The 20,942-nt window shown below is 55.9% G+C and overlaps 1 protein-coding gene across 6 annotated transcripts in view; it reads right to left on the bottom strand.

Moving 5' to 3' along the window:
• Window positions 1–771: 771 nt before the first annotated feature.
• Window positions 772–20,942, bottom strand: part of NCKAP5L (NCK associated protein 5 like) — a 38,859-nt gene continuing 18,688 nt past the window's right edge. Inside the window, exons 2-13 of one of the 6 annotated variants that reach the window (XM_010385376.2) lie at window positions 15,659–15,720; window positions 13,614–13,772; window positions 12,800–12,868; window positions 12,661–12,699; window positions 11,526–11,645; window positions 8,000–8,113; window positions 4,340–6,969; window positions 3,324–3,486; window positions 2,942–3,023; window positions 2,280–2,588; window positions 2,060–2,202; window positions 772–1,662 (exon numbers count right to left, since the gene is read on the bottom strand). In XM_010385376.2, coding sequence (XP_010383678.1) covers window positions 1,450–1,662; window positions 2,060–2,202; window positions 2,280–2,588; window positions 2,942–3,023; window positions 3,324–3,486; window positions 4,340–6,969; window positions 8,000–8,113; window positions 11,526–11,645; window positions 12,661–12,699; window positions 12,800–12,868; window positions 13,614–13,736 — 4,005 coding nt within the window. In that variant the 5' untranslated portion in view covers window positions 13,737–13,772; window positions 15,659–15,720 and the 3' untranslated portion in view covers window positions 772–1,449. The remainder of the gene's footprint in view (window positions 1,663–2,059; window positions 2,203–2,279; window positions 2,589–2,941; window positions 3,024–3,323; window positions 3,487–4,339; window positions 6,970–7,999; window positions 8,114–11,525; window positions 11,646–12,660; window positions 12,700–12,799; window positions 12,869–13,613; window positions 13,773–15,658; window positions 15,721–20,942) is intronic. The other 5 variants (XM_010385377.2, XM_030939157.1, XM_030939158.1 and 2 more) reach the window with 5 other exon arrangements.

Raw genomic sequence — 20,942 nt, 5'->3', positions numbered from 1 at the left:
TCCTGCAGGCAAACAATTCTGTTCTAACTAGGAAATGAGGTAATCTACCAAGTTCAAGCAGAGAAGAGGGCTTGAAAAACCAAGAAATAAAAAGTGGGAAGGAGGTAGACCTCTCGAAGCCCACCTGGCACGAAGCAGAGATTTACAGCTTGGTGATATTATGCTTAAGCCCATAAAAGCAGTGGGATAGGAACCTGGAAGCAGAAGACAGAGGTAAGAAAATGGGATACCGACTTAAAAAAAAAAAAAAAAACCCAGACATCTGACTTGATCCTCTCCATCCTGTTAATTTCTTCAATGATGATATTAACTAAGAGAAGGAGTAGGAAGAGAATGCTGAGAAGAAAATCTGGCTGATGGGACCAGCTCGTCTGGATTAACCTTCTAATCTTCTGTAGAGGAGGAAAACCAAGGTCTGGAGAAGAGATGCAACTCTGCTCAGAGTCTGCATGTCCCATCCCGCCTGGGACACGTGGGGCCTGAATGCATGTCCACAGCCATCTCCCCCAGCTCCTTCTCCAAGGGGCTGCCCAGCCTCACGCCCTGCCCAAGTCCTGGGCCAGGAGAATCTCTCTGAGCCCAGGTACCCTTCCGGACCTAAGCAGGCCCTACCCTCCCAACCCTCTGTTACCTCCTGCGATGGCTCTAGCCAGTTGCCCTGGTTGGGGGGCTGTGTCACAAGGGTGCCTGGGGTCTCTCAACCTGGCACCCATGCAGTATCCTCCTACCTGGCCTGCCTGAGTCCTCCCACACAACAAGCCGAGTCAGGGGCAGGGAGGGGGCCTCCACATTTTATTAGGGATACGGCAGAAGCAGAGGCAGGAAGCAGAGCAGCCGCATTTTAAACAACAGATAAATTAACCGCAGTGCGGGGCTGGGGGCTGGGCCAGACGATTCAATATATAAAAACAACAACAAAAAAGATAGACGAATAGACCCCAAAGGCATGGGGCAGGGGAGGGCAGCACCATCCAGACAGCAGGGAGGACCAGGACAGAGAGAGAAGGCAACTTGTCCCCCGGCCCCCAAACTCCACAAGCACAGGGGCCTCCAGGAGGACCTTGCGAGGGCTTCGGGGCAGAGGAGCAGCCAAGTTGGGCAGAGATGGCACGGCTGGTGGGCAGGAAGCCCAGCACCACAAGATGGCTCAGCCTGAAGTAGGAGCTGGGGGGCTGTGACACAGTGGCCTTAAACCCCCAGTCCCTTCCAGGAAGAGCCTTACTCTGGGTGAGAGAAGGGACCAAGGGCGGGGTCTCTCCCTGAGCTGAGCATGGTCATCTCATCCGCAGTAGCAGTGGGTGGTAAGGTGTGCCAGGGACTCCCTTTTCACCTTCTTATCCACCTGCCTCCTTGGTCCCTTCAGGGAGGGCCCTGGCTCCAGGGGCATGAAGAGAGCAGATCCAGTCTGTGGTCCCCAAATCCAGCGGGGCCGTGGTGTGGCGCAGCCCCTCATCCCTGACTCCCACAGGAGGACAGCGAGTCGTAGAGCGAGTCACTGAGAGACTCCGAGGTCTCCAGCCCTGGGGGGCCTCCGCTGGCCACTCTGCCTTCCTCAGCCATGTCCGAAGTGCTGGGGGTGCGGCTACCCCCAAAAGCTGGGCCCTGGGGCATAGGGGATGGGCGGCTGGACTCCTGGCTTCGCTTCCGGTCCACGGGCAGGGCCTGGGAAAGGAGGGGCAGCTCGGGAGGAAGCTCCTCTCCACCTTTCGGCCCAGCCTCAGAGGCACTGAGCTCTGAGGGGTGTCTGTGCACCCGATGGGGAGCTGCTCCAGAGGGGGCCCCCCAAGGTGGAGTGTACTTCAGAGGAAGCAGGCTGGAGGTACAACTGAGAACAGTCCTACAAGGTTCTGGGGAGGGACAGAAACCCTTTCCCCACGAGAGGAGTGCAACGAGGGTGGGGGGAGGGCCGCTCACAGGGCATCCCGGCAGTCCTCCCCCCAGAGGGTGCAGCGCTGAGACTGTGCGATATACAGGCCATACCTCACTGGAGAAACTGGTCTCCCCACATCACTCCCTCCTGCTCCCGAGTCCTTTCCCTTTCCCCTGCTGCAATTCTCACCATGGGGGTCCTGGGCAGCCCCTCCAATTGTCGGGGTGGGCACATGAAAGGATCCGAGGAGCTGCCAGCTGCCCTAGTATTGGGGAAGGTCCAGTTCTTGGCCAGCTGGACAGGAGGGGTGGGGCCTGGGTCTTCACAGGGATCTGTCCAGGAACAAAGGGAAGGTGGATGGAGCTGCCTGGCTCCCAGGGGCATCCCACCCTCCCACCTGGACACTCACCATCAGGACAGGTCTCATGGCCCCGGTGGCCCGGAGCAGCAGGTAGCAGTGCAGGGAAGGCTGGCATGCTGGGGTGCCGCCCGCTCACCAGCAGCTCCTCTATGCCTGGCACCTCCCGCTCCAGTGTGTGGGCGCGGCGGGGGACTTTGGTAAGGGGTGGGGGCCGAGCTGGGGGTACCCCGGGTGGGGGATCCAGCCGCGCTGGCTTGGTCTTAGGAAGATTCTTGCTGGGGGTCCCACTGCTACCATGGTCTGGGGGTGGGAAGGTCCCAATGCCACTGTCCAAGGTTCGAGTCAAAGAGCCACAGGCTGGGGAGGGGAAGGTCCATCAAGAGCGTGAGGCTGGGCTCAGTAGCCGGCCTGCCTCCACTTCCCGCCCAGCCCAGGCTCCACCCCTACTCCTCCTGGCCCAACAGACTCATTCCACAGCACCTGTCCACCATCCCCACCTGCCCTGGGCTTGGGGAAGGGGTGTAGGTGGGGCAAGTACCCTGAGGGCAGGGAAGAATTTGTTCCTGTGTAGCTCCAGTGCCCACCTGGTGCTTGGCACCAAGATGGCACAAAAAGCCTGGCACCTGCTGCGGGGACAGGAATAAGTAAAGTAGGAAGAAGTGGGTAGAGGGGTTGGGGGCAGGCCCATCCTTAGCCCAGACCCTGCTGACCTGTGAAGTGTGAGGTGGGCACTGGCTCGGCCAGGCTGTCCTCCGAGGGCATCTCTTCCCGCCTCCCTGGCTCACTGCTCGGCTGTGTGGGGTACAGGAGACCTCACAGTCCACTCCTCCCCACTCCACACCCCTCCCCATGCCTCTAGGGGGTGGGAATGTGGCTGTAAATGTATGGGAGTGTGAGGATTAGGGCCCTGGAGTATGGATCTGAGAGCCTCTGCAGACTGGGAAGCCCCTCTCCCCTCTCCAGTCTCCCCTTAGAGGCTGTGAGTGCATCTGGCACTCATGGTCTTGGGGAAGGGGAACCCTCTAGGGGGTAAGAGACCTGGCAGGGCCAGAGAGCCAGGCCCTCTATCCAGTCCCTGTCCCAACAACTTACCTTTCCAGGAGGTTTTCCGCAGCCCTGAAGAGGGCCCACCAGGCCATTACGGGGTCCACAGGCTGGCCAAGGACTCTTGGGGTCAGAAGACACTGGCTGGAAATCCCCATACTCAGGCTTGGGCTCCCGCCAGCTCTTGGGTGGCAGCTCCTTGCCATCCACCCTATGGGCAATAGCACAGATGTAGGTGAGGGCAGCCTGACCTACCCAGACATTCCAGCCTTGCACCCGCCAATGGTGGTGGGTTTAGGGAGGCACTTCCTGCCACCCACCCCTGGGGAAGGAGACATGTCGCTAGTGATTGCTCCCACCAACCCTTCTTGACACTGGCAACAGGAAAGGACCCTAGGGAACCCAAGAGGAACAGAGGGCAGGGGAGAAGATGGGGGAACTCCCCCAAAGTCATCCAGAGTCAAGCCTAGAGACTGCTTGATGGTGATTCCAGGTAGACTAGCAGACCCGGTCACATCCTGGTCCATGAACAACACACTCCACCTGCTCTAGCTGAACTTCTGAGCACACCTGCGGTCCAAACCACACCCCCTACCTGGGGCCCCATTCCTGCAGACTTTCTGCCTCATCTGGCCCAGACAGAGCAACCCCAAGATAGGTGGGTCCCTTCTTTAAACCACAGCTCCTGTTGTGGCAGGTGTCAAAAGGCAAGATGGGAAGGACTCCCCTTGTCCCTTTCCTGAAGGAGACCTTTATCAGCCCATAGGTAGGCTCTAGCCTTCACTTTATGACATGCAGGCTGCCTCATCTGGTATGGAGACCATCCAGGAAGATGCGACTGTTAACTCTTCTCAAATGAGAAGCCAGAAACGAGGCCAAGCCCCTGATCTTTCCTCCAGGCCAAGTCACTGACCCCCCAGCTGCTTTGGTGGCCTTCTATCCCTTTTGAACTCTGGAAAGCCCCAGCTCCCAGGAAAGGCAGGCCTAGTTCCAGACCCAGGTGTGCCTACAAAGGGAAAAGTGCCCCATGCCCAAGCACCTGTTGACTGACCCCAGACCCTCACCTGTTTAGCAGCTGCTGCATGAAGGTGTCTGCACCTTGGTACATGCCAGCCAGTTGACCCTGCACCTGCCCCAACCCTGTGCTAGGCCCTGGGGCTGGGCCACCAGGCCGTGGCCGGGCCCTGCTGCTTAGGTAGGCCTTCTCCTCTTCCAGTGCCCGACGCAGGTCTTCCGCCTTGGCCATCAGCTTGGAGATGTTGAGGCTCTCGGCCTCCAGCTTCCGGGATTCCATCTTGACTTCCCTCCTGAGCGGGGAGCCCCCGCCAGCCCCCTCCTTGCTCTTGGTGGCCTCCGTGCGGCGGTTCAGCGCTGGCAGCTTGCTCTTCTTAAGGCCAAACCAGCTGGCGATGCTGCTGGTGTTGCGGTGCTTGACCTCGGCACCAGGGGCTCGCTCCTGGCCCTGGAGCCGCAGCACATTCTCCTCAATGCCCTTCATCACCTTCTCCTCGATGGCTGAGTGTGGGGCCAGCCCCTCAGGGCCCTGGCTTGGGTCAGTGGGGCCAGGTACTAGGGGTGTGGGCTGGGCCGTGGTACTACCACAGTCTGCCCAGGGAGGGCCCTTCCCTTTGTCAGGTTTGGGGGACTCCTTGGTGACTGGGGGAGCCCCAGGTCGAGGCACCACCTTGGTGGGTGACTTGGAAGGGAGCTTGGTGGGGCTGCTGTGAGGGCTTTTATTGGGCTTGCCCAGGCTTGGGGCTGAGGTTGGCACTTTGGCAGGGGTACGGGGTACCTGGGGGCACAGGGCCCCTGCCAGCCGGCTCTTGGCCAGCTCCACTTTGGTGAGGCAGATCCTTGGTGAGACAGGCTCCAGGTCCACCCTGGCCCCCATGGAGTGAGAGGAGTAGACTCGGGCCCCGGGATCCCCCATGAGTCCGGGTTCCTGCTGCTTCAGGCTGTTCGTGCCCAAGGCCACTGCCCCCCGTATCCCTCCCTTAGCTTCTAGCTGCTCTGGTGGCCTGTGGATGGGAGGCACCATGTCTCCAGCACTCTCCCCTGACTTCCCTGGTCCCCGGGTCTTTTCGGTGCCAGGCCTGGCTGGCACCCCATTCTTCTCTGGGCCCAGGGCCCCCTCAGGGCCTGTCTTCAGCTTCCCCAGGGCCGCCAGTCTGTCCCGCAGAGGTGTGCTGCAAGGATCCCCAGGTCGCCGCCCTGACCCCTGGCTGGGCTTCTTGGATGAGTTGCCTGCGGTCCTGCGGCCAGGATGGGGAGACTCCGAGCCTGCCTTGTCCAAACTCTTCTCCTGGGGGCTCCCATAGGGGTACGATTCTGGGAGGCAAGGGCTGGGGGGGACTCCGGGGCTTCTGAGGACCTCAGGGGCCTGTGGTACCTCCAGAGTTAGCTGTGGGTAGGTGGGCACCTGCAGTGGGGATGGAGGTGGCTCCGGGGAAGGCCCCCTAAAGGTGCTCCTAGAAAGGTCCAGGATGTTCTCATAGCAGGGAGACACCACTGGGCCTGGGGACAGCGTGGTGGACAAGGCTGACTGCGGGGGTCTGAGCTGTGTGGAGTCTGGGGTTGTGTAGCAGGGTGAAGGGCTGGTGGGCAGGCCTTGTGCCCCCTCTGGGGACAGCTCTCCTCCACCCAGACCCCTTCGGGCCAACAGTGGGGAGGGGCTGCCATCTGAGCCACTGTTCCGACAGGGGATTCGCGAGTTCCGGGGGAGCTGGGGACTGAGCTGTGGGCCTCCTGGGCTGGGGCTCTTCTCCGAGGCTGGAGGCAGCTTTAGAAACTTGAGACCCCTAGCTGGAGAGGGCAGAAGTGGTCCCTGGGCTTCCCCAGGAGAAGGGGGACCAATTTGGAGCTTGCTTTTCACCTGAGATGAGGAATGAGGGTGGCCAGGCCGAGAGCCCAGTGGGGCATCCCCAGCACCCATGAACATGCTAAGGAAGGGGAGGGGCCCCTGGCCCTCTGAGGTAGCACCAAAGCCTGGCCTGTGGGCCTCTGGGGTACCCCCACCCCAAGCTGACTTGGGGAGGCCTTTGGATTTGGACAGCTGTGGGGGCCCCTGGTCTGGGGAGGATGGCTGCCCAGGACCTGGGTGGTCCCCATTGAGCGGACCTGCAGCCCCGGCCAGGAAGGCCTGTAGGTAAGACTCTGTATCCTCAAGGAGCTGGCCCAGGTTCAACTGTCTGCGGGCCAGGGCACCGAGCAGGGTGTCAGGGCTGGGTGCCTCATTGGGGTCACCTGCCTCATCAGAAGAGGAGGAGGAGCTGCTGCCTGGGGCACAGTGTGGGCCAGAGCTGGTGCCCTGGGTCTGAGGAGGTCCCCTGCTAGGACCCCAGGGCTGCCCAGTACCCTCTGCCCCTCCCGGGCCCCCCAAGAGGCGCTCCCAGTGCAGCAGGCCTCCCAGGTTGCCAGGGCCTAGCAGCAGGCAGGGCGCCCAGGGTGAGGGTTCAGGCTGAGGCGGGCCACACAGCTCGCCGTTGATGGGCTCTGGGGAGCCAGGCCCCTGGCCTGGAGGCCGCCAGGGGGCGGCAGGTGAGCAGAGAAGCAAGGGGTCAGTCTCTTCCAGGGCTCTCAGCACCTCCAGAATCTGGGCCTTCTTCCGAAGGAACGGGGATAGGGCATCCAGCGCTGGGGGTGGGGTGGCTGGGGGGCCTGGGCCTCCTGGCCTCAGCTGCTGCTCCCAACATACCTTAGGGGAGAGATGACGGCATGAGGAGGAGATCACACACAGCCGGGAACCAGTTCCAGGCCCAGGCCCTGGGCTGGCATAACAGGGAATGCCAGGAACAGAGCTGGCCTGGTTGTGTCTATGTCCCCAAAAGGAATTCACAGCAACTGGGATATGATGGTTCCGCTTCCTCAAGGATTGCTGAGCCCTGGTTACCCCAGTTCTTCTTTCTGGCACACTTGGGGTTGGGTAGGCATCCTACATTCTTTTCTTGGTTGTCCCAGCTCTTACTCCCCACAGCCGTTTGAATCAGCAGGGCTGACCACCTACAACTCTGACCTCTGTGTGTCCCAGAGACACAGAGGGGAGGCAGGCCTGTCCATTTCTCAGGCCCAGAAAGAACACAGACTCCAGAAGGGAGTGTGATGTGGCCAAGTCCTAAGTCAGTCACTATAGGCAAACCGAGCCCTCCTCAGGGAACACAGCTGACCCCGCTGACCTCATCCCCAGCAGAAAGGGGCTGGGGGTGACGCCATGCAAAGCCTTCCCTGCTGTCTCCTAGCCCTTTCTTGGGTGTAGCATAGTGTGGTATAGTGGGCAACCCATAGGCTCTGCAGTGAGCTGGTGTAGGCTCAAGTTCCAGTTCTACCTATCGATAGGGGCTTCAAGTTATTTGAGCGCTAAGCTGCTTCATTGTGTCATCTGTAAAATGGGATAATTATTATGTTAACCTCACTAAAGAAGACAAATGAGATCCAGAGTGTTCTACACAGTGCCTGGCATGCAATAAGAGTTCAGTAAGTGTTAACCATGCCTCTTAATGCATTACTAATGCATTTGTTCACAAGGCCAGTGGCTAGGGTTAGGGATCTGCTTTTCTTGGCATTGGGCTGATAGCAGAGGGCTCACACTTCCAGCCTGGACAAACGTTTGAACACTGGGAAACAGCCCTTCCCCGGGGATTTGCTAGGAAACATCAGTGGAGTACTGACTGATGAGCCTCTAGCCAGTGGGGCCACGGACCACGGACCACAGTACCTAGCCCTCCTACCTCTCTCTGCCCAGCACAGTGCCCCAGAGGCAGCGGGGTGGCCGGTCCCTCAGTGGAGCTGAGGGAGGGGGAGGCTGGTGGCTCTGATGGCAGCTGGAGTGGAGTGAGTGGGATCTGCAGAGGGAGAGGCAGAGTTAGCACAGTAGCTGTCTGGCCCCAGCTCCCTACTCCCTCGCAAAGCCAGGCCTTCCCCTCTGAGTCCGCTCCTTCATGGAGGACTCCCAGACTCGGCCCCAAATGCAGCTCTTCCTGCTGCCCCACCCACTGGTAAGAGAAGCCTCAGGAGACCACAGAACAGGCAGATCTAGGGTCTCAGAGTGAGACTGGTCAGAGGGCTTTGGAGAAACATGAATGTCCTGGGCCCAGAGGGCCACGGCAGGTCTAAGTCAGGGTCCCTTTCTCAGCTCTAGGCCTGCTTTACTTTTCTGTGGGGCTTCCTCTCCTCTCACAAAGAGAGTTACCGCAAAGGTCTCTTCCTGTTCTGACCACCTGGGATCTGAGGATCATAGGGACAGCTGAGATAAATGGTCTTTGATGATCTTAGAAAAGAGATGGCAGGGAGTTATAATATTTCTGTCTTCCCTACCTGGTCTCATGTGGAACATCTACTCTGAGGACTGAAAAGGCAGGATTTAATCATGGGCACTTCTCTCTCAGTCCCTGAGAATGCAATTTCCTTCTCCTGAGCATCTTGTGGCTAGATATTAGTCGGCTTTAACTCCTCCCTCTCCCTCATTCTTCACAGCCTTTAAACCCTGTCTCTGCAGCACCCCTCAGGCCCCCCTGCCCCACAACCTATGGCCAACTACAGCAGCACCTCCAGCCCAGTTCTTCCTGACTCTGGCCTGCACTGTTCAGCATCTCAATCAGTCTCCTTGACCTGGTTTGGTGGTCTTTTAATCTCCTGTGCACAAGACAACCTAAAGCATCTTTTTTTTTTTTCTTTAAACTCTAACAATGAGATGAGTTTTTTGTTTTTTTTTTTTTTGAGACAGGGTTTTGCCTCTGTCACTCAGGCTGGAATGCAGTGGCATGACTGTAGCTCACTGCAGCCTAGATCCCCTGGCTCAAGCAATCCTCCTGCCTCAGCCTCCTGAGTAGCTAGGACTACAGGCACGTGTCACCATGCCTGGCTAATTAAAAAAAAATTTTTTTTTTTTTTTTTTTTTTTTTTTTGTACAGATGGTGTCTTGCTACATTGCCTAGGCTGGCCTTGAACTCCTAGGCCCAAGTCATTCTCCCGCTTCAGCCTCCCAAAATGTTGGGATTATAGGCATGAGCTACCTACCTTGCTTGGCCTCATTTTCTTTTCTAAAGCATTTTTGTACTCAAAAGCCTCCTATGCCTGCCCACTGCCCATGGAAACAAGTGTGAACTTCTCTGCAGGCATTCCGGGCCTGGCTGGCCAGCTCTTCCCATGCCACCGTCTCCACCTTGCTCTCTCCCTCACCGTCCCTTCACACGTCCTTTGCTCCAGCCAAGCTGCAGTTTGCTGCCCTCTGCGCTTCTCTGCCCTGGGATCTTTGCTCATACTATTCTTTCCACAGGGAATCCCTCCTCCCCAGTCCCCATTCCACTCTTAAAATCTCCCATCCGGCCGGACATTAACAGCTCACGCCTGTAATCCCAACACTTTAGAAGGCCGAGGCAGGTGGGTCACCTGAGGTCAGGAGTTCGAGACCAGCCTGACCAACATGGAGAAACCCCGTATCTACTAAAAATACAAAATTAGCTGGATGTGGTGGCACATGCTTATAATCCCAGCTACTCAGGAGGCTGAGGCAGGAGAATTGCTTGAACCTGGGAGGCGGAGGTTGAGATGAGCCGAGATTGTGCCATTGCACTCCAGCCTGGGCAACAAGAATGAAACTGTCTCAAAAAAAATCTCCCATCCATCCATTAAGGCCCAGTTTCAATGTCATTTCCATCCTTCTCTGATGGCCTCCCCTCACTGTCCCCTGGGTTCTTTGACAGCACTGTCACACTCTGCCTTGTGGCATGGCGTCTATACCTCCCTGAGCTCCCAACCAAGCTCCTGGGGTCCTGTTGGCCTGCAGAGGCCTCGGCCTTTAGACATGGCTTCGTGATGCAATCCGATTGCATATGTGTCGTCAAAGGCACTGCTCACGGTAAGAGCTTAATTGGCATTTGTGCGAAGGAGCTTCCACCCTAGCAAAGCACAAGCTGGGAATCACATTATAAACAGCTGCCACTAGCTATCTACTGTGGGCCAAGCGCAACATATCATCTCATTGAATCTTCACGTCAACTGCAATATGGGTATTTTTATCCCTATCCGTAAAGAAAAAACTCTAGTCTGTAAAGCTTAGTAATTTGCCCCAGGTCACACAGCTAAGAAGGAACTAAGTTAGGGATTCAACCCATGTTTATCCAAGGCCAAGCTTCGTGCTCTTTCTATTATGTCATGTGACCTCGGGGGAAGATAAATCTATTGGCCCAAACCCCATGAGGTTCCAGAATTCATTTAGGTAAAACGTAAATGATTTAAGGACACTCAACCCCTCTGTTATCAGCAGTCATTGAGAAGAGTGTGCTGGGGTGGGCTGATTTGGTGTGGTTGGGCCTCCGGGGATTCCAGAGTGAACCCTGCCACAGGGACAGATCTAGGGCAAGGAGAACTGCAGAGTCACTGCTGTGGACTCTGACCCAGCTCTGTGCCAACCTGGCGAGACGGGGGCTCCAGAGTGGCCATGGTGACAAGGGGCCTCCTCTGCAAGGGCCAGGCTTCCAGTGAGTGGAGAGGCTGCCTGCTCAGGGGCTGGGGGCCAAGAGCTGCCTACTTTGCATCAGACAGACACAAACATGTCCAAGCCCCTCCCCAATACACACACACACACGCACACAGAAAAGTGCTTCTATTCTTGTCAAAGTGAGGGGAAGGGGCTGGCTAACTTCAGAAACAATCTGCTGCTCACCTCAGGCATCTGGAGCTGCTCCTGATCCTCCCACCCCCATGTCTCACCCCATCCTTGGGGGTTCCTCACACAGTAACCTCAAGCAACACCTTAACTCAGCCCAGGAGTCACTCTCAATAGCCTCCTGCTTCTCCTGGGGAAGGCAGGTGTCAGGGCTCCCAGCAGAGGTTGTGAACAGTTATCAGACCCAAAATGTCCTTCCTGACCTCTCTGTGACACCACACCCTAGGCTGCCTTACACCCAGCCCTACCCCTGCACCCGGCCAAGAAGAGGCTGTGTCAGTGGCCAAAGAGGCCTCTTGGACACTTGAAATAATTGCATCTGCAGACTCCACCCATCTCCCCACACGAGGCAGGAGCAAGTGCAAAGCTCTGTCAACAAGAAGGGACACCCTCCTGCTGGTGGGGAGCACTGGGAGGAGGGAACAGCCAAATCCAGGGAACTTGGGCAGTTTCCATACCCCCAGAATGGAAGGGGGACAGCTGATGGCCTGCTTCCCTAGGTGCATTTGAGAAGAGAGTGATGGGGCCGATGGAGCTGAGGAGGCAGGAGGCAGTGCGATGGGAGTGAAAGGAGCACAGGTGCCTACCTGAGGGAGTGAGCCTGTTGTGAGCTGAAGTTTCTGCTGAAACAGGGCACTCAGCATCTGGTTCTGCCGTTCCAGGTCAAACACCCTCTTCTTCAGCTTGATGCACTCTTCTCGCAGGTCCTGCCACCCACCCCAGGAGGTGCAGAAAGAAGAGGAGAGGACGGTGGGAGAGTGTCACAATGCTCTTCATCAGAGTAGCGGCATGCACGGATGCTGTCTGAAAGGCCCCAGGACCCTTCTGGGCACACCCTTCCGCTGCAACCTCCTTCTATGAGGAATCTGAGTCTGCTGATGTTGGTAGCTATAGCATCTTCTAGAGATGGTAAATTCTCTAAAGTTTATCACCCCTGATGGGAGGTAAATCCTATTCTCTTTGTTACTTTTCTCATCCTTGGAATCGACCCCTGGACTCTTTTTTTTTTTTTTGAGACAGAGCCTCGCTCTGTCACCAGGCTGGAGTGCAGTGATGCAATCTCAGCTCATTGCAACCTCCACATCCCGGGCTCAAGTGATTCTCCTGCCTCCGCCTTGCTAGTAGCTGGGACTACAGGCACACGCCACCATGCCCAGTTAATTTTGTATTTTTAGTAGAGATGAGGTTTCACTATGTTGGCCAGGCTGGTCTTGATCTCTTGACCTCGTGATCTGCCCACCTCAGCCTCCCAAAGTGCTGGGATTACAGGTGTGAGCCACTACGCCTGGCCCTCTGCCTCTTAGAAACCACACATCAAAAAAGGGCCTATATAAGACAGAGTAAGGCCTTGGAGTCAAAGTGGCCCTGATGTCAAGAAGTTATGCACCATATGTTAGTAAATATTCAGATGCCATTTAGGCTGACAACATCAACACTGCTTTAAGGGCTATCACAACCTGGAAAAGACAGCTGGAGACAGGGTAAGGGAAGGAGTCACGCTCAAGTGACCATTGCTCAGAGACCTGGCCTTACCTAGTCCCACCCCTGCCTCTAGGCAGAACGGTATGGACCTGCACAAGGTGGAAAGATGGGGAATCACCGGAGGGCAACAGCCCATCTCCTCCAAGCCCTTAGTCTCCAGGAAGGGCCTCGTCTGCTGTGCCCAGGGCTTCTCCCCAGGGTGTCTGGGCTTGCGGGTGAATGTCTCCTGTGGCTACTCACCTTCTGGTTCAGCAACGCCTGCACCACGTGGTTGGCAACCTGGGGACAGAAAGCCCCGAGGCAGAGCCATCAGCTGACCCCAGCTTCTGCCAGGAGCAGATGAGCCACATCCCCCCAGTCCCATTGCAGACCCACAGACCTCGTCCAGACAGCGCTCATAAGTCTCCCGCTGGTTTTCGTTGGCCTGGGCAAGTGCCGAGTTCTCTGCCTGCAGGAGTGAGGGAGGAAGACGGCAAAAAGGTGGCTTTGGGGATTATTCTTCCCCCATGGCACATCCTTTTGGGGAGGCAACTACAGGGGTGCTAACTACACCCCACTCCGGCTCTTGGCTGTGAGCAGATTCTCATATGAGGAATCCTGCAGAGGCCAAGGGCAGCAGGAGGGCAGGGCTGACATGGGATGGTTTTCTGTAAACCCTGACCTCAATCAGTGGCACTGGGGGCCCTGGGGAGACACAGTGGCCAGGTAGACCTGAGGTGGGAGGTGCCCACAGTAACCCTCATTTCCCTGGGAGACGGGCAGAGGAGGCTGCAGGGAGGATGACAGGGTGTTAAGAATGTGGTGAGGGGTGTGGCCTGAGGATCCGCACCCTTGTCCCTTAACTCCTGAGCCCTGGGCCATCCAGCCTCTTCCTCCTGTGGCCTCTGACCACCCCCTTTCCTAGAGCCTGCAGAGGCATGAGAGGTAAGGAAGGGAAGTAGGGGTTAGGATGCTCATCCCTGTGCATGCTTCTTGTCCCTGAGCCGTCACTGGGCTAGGGAGCAAAGAGCAAGGAAAGGGCTTCTCAGAGGAGCTTTGCAAAAGAATCTTCTGTTAGCCTCCTGCCTGGCAAAGCAGGCAGAGAGGAAGGTCCATGGCACCCACAAACCCACAGGAAGCTCAGAGGGAGGGGCAGCCCCGCCTCCCCAGGGCTCTGGCTGGCACTGCTTCCCCCACCCTGCCCCATGCCGCACCTCCAGCTCCCGCAGTCGGTGCAGAAGCTCCTGGCAGGTGCCCGGCTCCATGCTGCCATCATCACTCTCTCCTGGTCTTGGGTTTCCAGGACCCCCAGCTGGCTGGTCCATGGCCTCAGACATCTGGCCCTGGGAACAAGGGAGAGAAGCCCCGGCAGGCTACTCCAAGGCACGAGAAGGAAGTGAGGAGGAAGAGGACAAAGATGAAACCCTTCAGTCTCCTTGGAGGTTAGGTCAGTGTGACCCATATGCATGACACTGTAACAACTCAGAGCCAGGCTGGGAATCTCCCGGTCACGGTCACGGGGCAGACACACAGATACTCTCCTCGTCTTAAGAACAGAGACCACTGTTTTAGAAAGCCCCACACTAGCACAAGAAACCTGACTTCTCCACTGGGACTGGCCTCAAGCTGGCGAGTCATTCAGCCTCCCTGGGTCTCAGTCCCTCTATTTGTAAAATAACACCAATATCCTCTAATCTCATTCAGTGTTTGCAAACAAAGATTAGGTCTGTGAAAGTGATTTGAAGACGTTAAAAAAAAAAACTACTTAAGACACAAACTGTTATTACTCATAACACTAACAATAATTTAAACTAATTTAATAAGTAAGACAACTGGGATTTTGTCCTGGGCATTGGTGGTCCCCTGCCTGAAGCAGGAACATGCTTTAGGTAGTGGAGACAATGGATAAAACCCTGGCTTTGTGGCCAAAAGCCTCTGCCTGGCTCTGCCTAGTATGAACTGGGTGAACATATGAAAATTGAGCTCATTCATTCACTTGGTCAACCAGATGATCCTCAGTTTCCTAGTTCTGAGAAATGGGCAGAAGAATTCTTCCTTCCTTACAGGGTCATTGTGAGAGTCAAATGTGACCACCTAGGGAACAGCACCCTGAGAACATGACTCGGCACATGTGGAGAATACAGTTGAGCCTGGGGCCTGGCGCCTGGCACCCTTAGCACTAGTTCGGGCTCCAGTGCTCACTTGTTGGGTCATCCCAGGGCAAGGTCCCGCTCCCTGAGCCTCAGGCTCCTCCTAGACAGAGTGGGAAGTGCCCTCCACCCCTCCAGGGCTCTTCTTTCTAGCTCCAGCCTCACTAGGTACCCACTGCCCTGGCAGGAGCGAGGCCCCAGCAGATCAGGCTCTTTGTGCACACTGGTCCTTCTGCTGCGGTCTCTTGACACCACCTGCTCCTTTCCACTTGGCCATCTCCTCCCCATTCATCCTTCAGGGCTGCCAGGCGACGCTCCTGCAAGATTGTATACCAGCCTCTCCCACCAGTCAACTCTGCATTTGCCTCCCCATCCAAACTCACATGCCTCCTGGTGGGATCCCTGGCATGTGGAGACAGACTGATGACTAGGTGAAGTTCATGACCACACCCAGCACGACCAGGGCTCAGACCTGCGTTGCACCACGGGATCCTCCCACCCCACCAAATCTTTGCCATTGTTGCTAGCTTGAACTGACTAGTCTTCATCTTCCAATTGAATTCCAATGTCTCTGCTAGAGAAAAATGCTGTCTTTTCTTTCATACAAATATTGTGAAGGTTTCCAGTAGATGAGCAACCCTTCCTATTATAAAAGGGTGGAACCTTGGTCCACCACTGACTACTCCTTGTGCCATTGAATCTCCCACAAAAGAAAAATGGGGTTGGGCGTGGTGGCTTATGCCTGTGACCTCAGCACTTTGGAAGGCCAAGGTGGGAGGATGGCTTAAGGCTAGGAGTTTAAGCCCAGCGGGGCAACATACTGAGACCGCATCTACCAAAAGAAAAAAAAAGAAGTGGGAGGATCCCTTGAGCCCTAGAGTTCGAGGCTGCAGTGAGCTATGATGGCCACTGCGCTCAAGCCTGGGCAACAAAGCGAGACCCTGTTTCAAAACAAAAATAAAAAGGGTTGGAGCTTTTGGACTATAGGAGAGAGGGGTCCTCAGCAGCTCACCACCCAGCCATCTGAGCGCTTGCTCCCCTATCCTCCACAGTGGAGCCCAGGGGTGCCTCTCCCACCCCCAGCATGCACAGGCCCCAAAGCCCCTCACCTGTCTCTGCCCCCTTACACAGGTGAGCACACTCACTCTAGCATCCAGAACGGTCACCTCGCCTGTGGAGGAAAAAAAGATGATGTCAGCCACGCACTTACTGGGCTCCTGCTATGCGCCAGGCACTGGGACATGGGATGAACAGCCAGAGAGAGCCCAGCTGCTATGAAGCTTCCATTCCATTGGGTGGGGCAGACAATGTACAGCGTTGGGTTGTGATAAGGCAGAGAGATGACAATTAAGCAGAGACCTGAATGAAGTCCAGATGAAATCCTGGAATGGGAAAGTATTTGGGACAGCAGAAAGAGCCAGTGCAAAGGTCCCCAGCTCTCAGCCAGGAATCATCAGATAACAGAGGAGACTGAACAGTCACACCTGATGCTTTACCACCCGGTTCTACAACATACATTGTCTTGTCTAGTGCTCAACAGTTAACCACAACAATGTTTTTTGGTTTTTTTTTGAGACGGAGTCTCGCTCTGTCGCCCAGGCTGGAGTGCAGTGGCCGGATCTCAGCTCACTGCAAGCTCTGCCTCCCAGGTTTACATCATTCTCCTGCCTCAGCCTCCCGAGTAGCTGGGACTACAGGCGCCCGCCACCTCGCCCGGCTAGTTTTTTGTATTTTTTAGTAGAGGCGGGGTTTCACCGTGTTAGCCAGGATGGTCTCGATCGCCTGACCTCGTGATCCTCCCAAAGTGCTGGGATTACAGGCTTGAGCCACCGCGCCCGGCCAACCACAAACAATGTTAAATGTTATTATCAGTGCCTGTGTTTCAGATGAGGAAGCCGAGGAACAGGAAGTTACACTTGCACACACTGTGTGCACCCAGTGTGATGAACAGCACAGGCACTTTCTTCTACACTATCCCATCCGGTTCTCCTAACAACCCTGGAAGGGGAGCACCCGCCTGTGGGAGGAGGCAGGCTCTGGGGCAGAGGATGTTGCCCAAGTCACATGGCTACTTCACAAAGCACACCAGACAGGCCTAGCTTTTCCCACTCCTCTGCACACACCCAAGCCGCACTGTAAGCTCCACAGTACAACAGACATTGAAGCTCCGTACAGCCCCAGTACTCCCCAGAGGCTAGAAACTTGGGCTAGAAATCTGACACTAAAGAATCTCTTTTCGGCCGGGCGCGGTGGCTCAAGCCTGTAATCCCAGCACTTTGGGAGGCCGAGACGGGTGGATCACGAGGTCAGGAGTTCGAGACCATCCTGGCTAACATGGTGAAACCCCGTCTCTACTAAAAATACAAAAAACTAGCCGGGCTAGGTGGCGGGCGCCTGTAGTCCCAGCTACTCAGGAGGCTGAGGCAGGAGAATGGCGTAAACCCGGGAGGCGGAGCTTGCAGTGAGCTGAGATCCGGCCACTGCACTCCAGCCTGGGCGACAGAGCGAGACTTCGTCTCAAAAAAAAAAAAAAAAAAAAAAATCTCTTTTCTCTTTTTCTCACTTGTAAAACAGGGATAAGAACACTTAGCCCAAAGGATTGTTGGAGGACAAAATGAGATAATATATGTAGAGTGTCTGGCACGAATTCCATAAATGGAGACTTTTCATATCATCACCTGCTGACACAGGCACAGTGCAAAGCTATGCGGTTGTTGTAGAGCCTGCTGCTACCTTGTCTGTTCACACAGAGGCCGACTCCGAGTCCCAGGGCCCTTACCCAGGGGTCTCAGCTACAGGGGTACCTGAAAATCTCAGAGTGCTCCCCGCCCACCCTGACCTCAGAGGCCTCCTCTCCAACTCCTCCCAGCCGGCTCTCCAGCCCCAGGGCCAGCCTCACCTTCCCTCTTCTCTTCTGATACCCCAGAAAGAGAAGCAGCTGGATGTTTGGGGACTGGGATAACAGTGAAAGGGGAGAATGCTTCTGTGTGTGTGTGTGTGTGTGTGTGTGTGTGTGTGTGTGTGGACACAACAGTGGGAAGGGGACTTCTGAAAACACTTGGAGGAAAAGGAAGACCTGTTTAATACTGACTTTTTAATTTTTTTTAAGAGACAGGGTCTCACCCCACTGCCCAGGCTGGAATTCAGTGGCACATTCATAGCTCATTGCATCCTTGGCCTCCTGGGCTCAAATGACCTCCTGCCTTAGCCCCCCAAGTGGCTAGGATGAGAGGCATGAGTCACTGTGCCTGGCCTCTAATGCTTATTGTTAATACTCTATAACAATCTGAAGTTGTTTGTTATTTTAACGTCATAAAAATGTATCATATTTAACTTGGTTTGTTCATAACATTATCATGTTTGATAGACTTAGAAATATACAGGCCTGGAAAAAAATGAAAAAATTTTAAGAATTATCCTCCTTCCCACAAATGTGGTGAAACCCAGACAATGTCTCAGGTCACCTCTAGCATCGGACCAGTGCCACCCTCACCCACAACTCTAGTCTCTGGGCCATTGTCCTCCCACAGCCTGGAGCAACCTGCCTGTAGGTTCCCAGCGTGTCCCTCAATCCCCTCACCATCTACTTCTCTAGTGAAAACTTCCATGGAAGAGAGGCTGGGGTGTGGCTGAGGTATGCTGTGGAGGAGGAGAAAAAAGTTGGGAGGGTGAGGGAAAGGAATGGGATGAAGAAGGCAGCATCCAGGGTCTGGAAAAGGATAATGCTAAGGACCGGGAAACCCTAAGGTTTGTGTTCTTCACAAGAAAGCAACAATGAAACAATGGGTGACAGTGGTTTAGTAGAATATCTTTTCCCAAAATAATAAAAAAGCATCCAGGTTAGGAGCAAGGCCCAGCTGTGAGGACTGGCTGTGGATTCTCTATGTGTGCACACAGTGGTTTTCTGTGCTGAGGAGCATGGAGACCCCACACACTCCACAAAGCCAGGCACGGCCCGGATCCACAGCTGAGCTCCTGTGAATCCCAGGCCGGGAGGCCTGAGTCCCACTGCGAATGGGGGAGACCCTCTGATTTATGAGCCAGCCAGTGGCCACAGTTCTTCTTCTCAGTGTGCCCCAGCTGGAGCAGGGCTGGGACTCAGCCCCACTTTGGGAGAAACACTTTCTGGCCTCACAGCAAGGGGGTCTGGGGTCAGCCCAGGATGAGGGGCCTCCTCTGCATCTGCAGGGCCATGACAGTGGAGGGCAGGAAGCTGTTACGGAGAAGAGACCTGCAGGAAAGCTTGGTGGTGGGGAGGAGCACGGGCCGTGAGAGTCGGCTCAGAGTCTGAGTTCAAGATTTCTAAAGAAAACTTCCTGTGTCCTTACCCTTCTCTAGGGAAGGTCAAGATCCAGAGAGAGACCACCACCACCAGCTCCAAATCAAAGCCAAGTCAGGAATGTGGCCCTGTGGAGTCTGGGCTTTCTGCCTGCATCTCATGAGGGACGCCTACCCAGGCAGGCTTCGTCCTCCTCCCTCAGGACCCACAGCTCTTGCTCACAGCCCTGAGCTCAGCCCGACCTGGGGCAGGGAAAACCCCAGGCTTGGGGTTTTCGGAATGGCTCTGGTTTCAAACATTCCTCTGGTGGCCCCAACACATCTAGGACGTTGGGTCTGGACACACGGTGCTGCCCAGGCAGGGGCTGGGAACTCTAACTTGAACTGGAGGCTTCTCCCGCCGGAATTGCCAGTGGAGGCCCCTCCCTCCACAAAGGCCTGATTCAGAGGGAGGTGACCTCAGTGCAGGGGGAGGGAGAGAAGGAGCGGGGAGAAGAGCAGAGTCCTCTCCGGCTCGTCCTTCAGAGGGGGTGGGGAGGGGCAGTTTTCAGGCAGCCAGGGCTGCGGAAGAGGGAAACTTGCTCAGGGGTCTCTGGGTAACCTGGGCGACTACCATCTCTTCAGCCAAGTCAGTCACAGAGGGCCCCAGCTCTCTCTTCCCCCTTAAAGCCAGGAGGGGACAGAGGCTTTCAGGGCCTCCAAAGAGATCTGACTGTCCTGGTCTTTCAGTTAGCCAGACCAGAGGGGGTCTGTAGCTCCTACCCCCTCTCCAGCAGGGCACAGGCAAGACCCCTCCCTGAACAGAGACCAGGCATGGGAGGAAGGGGCTGGAGAGGCAGGCGGCAGCAAGCCTGTCCTCATTCCCTCACCCCGGCCCTTAGCCAAGGCCTCCTGGCCCCTGGTGAGCCCCTCACTCACCAGCTGTTCCCCCCAGAGTCCTCTAGGGAGAAAAGCCAGGGAGCAGGAGTGGGGGAGGGTGGGCAGCTGTAGGAAGGCAGAGATGGAGAGCTCACTTAATCACAGAATCACCCGTAACGCCAACCGCTTCCCTCTGCGCCCTCCCCAGCTGCTTTCTGGAATCCCTCTTACTCTCCCAGCCCTTTTACCAGTCACACCCAAGAATCCACTTGTAAACAGCAATTTCTGTCCTCACAGCAAACACCCTTTCCAGCCAAGATCAGCCCCGGGCTGCTGAGGAGTGTGGGGAGGGACAGGAGGACTGAGGCCTGGCTCCCAGGGCACTTCTAGCCTGAAAGGGGCCACTAAATCCCTGGCCCAAAGCATCTTTCAGCCCTGAGAATTCCAACTGGTCTCTTCCCGCTTCAGGGTAAGAGGGCAGACAAGAATTTCCTTCCCTCCTCCTGACAACTGGTACTGGAGACACAATAGCCCTTCTGAGAGGCATCTGTCTTGGAAGGGGCCCCCTGCATCCCCCCAACTTCCTTTTCACAGGCATTCTAAGCACCTCAACCACCATGGCGCGGGTTCTTCCAAACCGGCTGCAGGATAGGTCCTCGGCCCTTCCAGGAAGGGAAGAAGGAAGGGCAGTCGTATTATGAGCCCCAAAGGCTTCCAGATTTCAACATCCCTCATCTCCCCTCCCTCAGAGCCCTCCTGCTCCCTGTCCACAGCATAATCCAGCAACAAAAATAGCAGCTGCTGGGGGTGGGGAGAGGGAAGGGGTGCCGACACAATGGGTTTATTTATAGGACCACACACCAGGGGCTCTGCAGCCAAGCAGCCCAGGCCCCACTCCCAAAAGTCCAGACCGTGCTGTCCTAGCCCAGCCGAGGGTACTGGAAACAGCCTCAGACCGGAAGGCAGAAGAGTCTAGCATTCAGTCCCAGTTCTAACTCTGCAATTAACTTACACGCTGTGTGACCAGGCAAATCATTCCGTCTCCCTGGGATGAGTTTCTTCACACCAAGTGGTTGTTGTTCTGCCACAGTGGTTCCCACAGTGGGGCCCAGGCACCCTGTGGCCCTCTCCAGGGGTCTGTAAGGTCAAAGCTGTTTTCCTAATACTACTAAGACACTATCTGCCTATATTACTCTCATTCTCTCCTGAGTGTACCGTGGCATTTTCCAGATACTATGCTGTGTGATACCACAAAAG

The sequence above is a fragment of the Rhinopithecus roxellana genome, chromosome 10 (assembly GCF_007565055.1).
Source record: "Rhinopithecus roxellana isolate Shanxi Qingling chromosome 10, ASM756505v1, whole genome shotgun sequence".
Lineage (NCBI taxonomy): Eukaryota > Metazoa > Chordata > Mammalia > Primates > Cercopithecidae > Rhinopithecus > Rhinopithecus roxellana.
The sequence above is the reverse complement of the archived record's forward strand: the minus strand, read 5'-3'. Positions and strand labels throughout refer to the sequence as shown.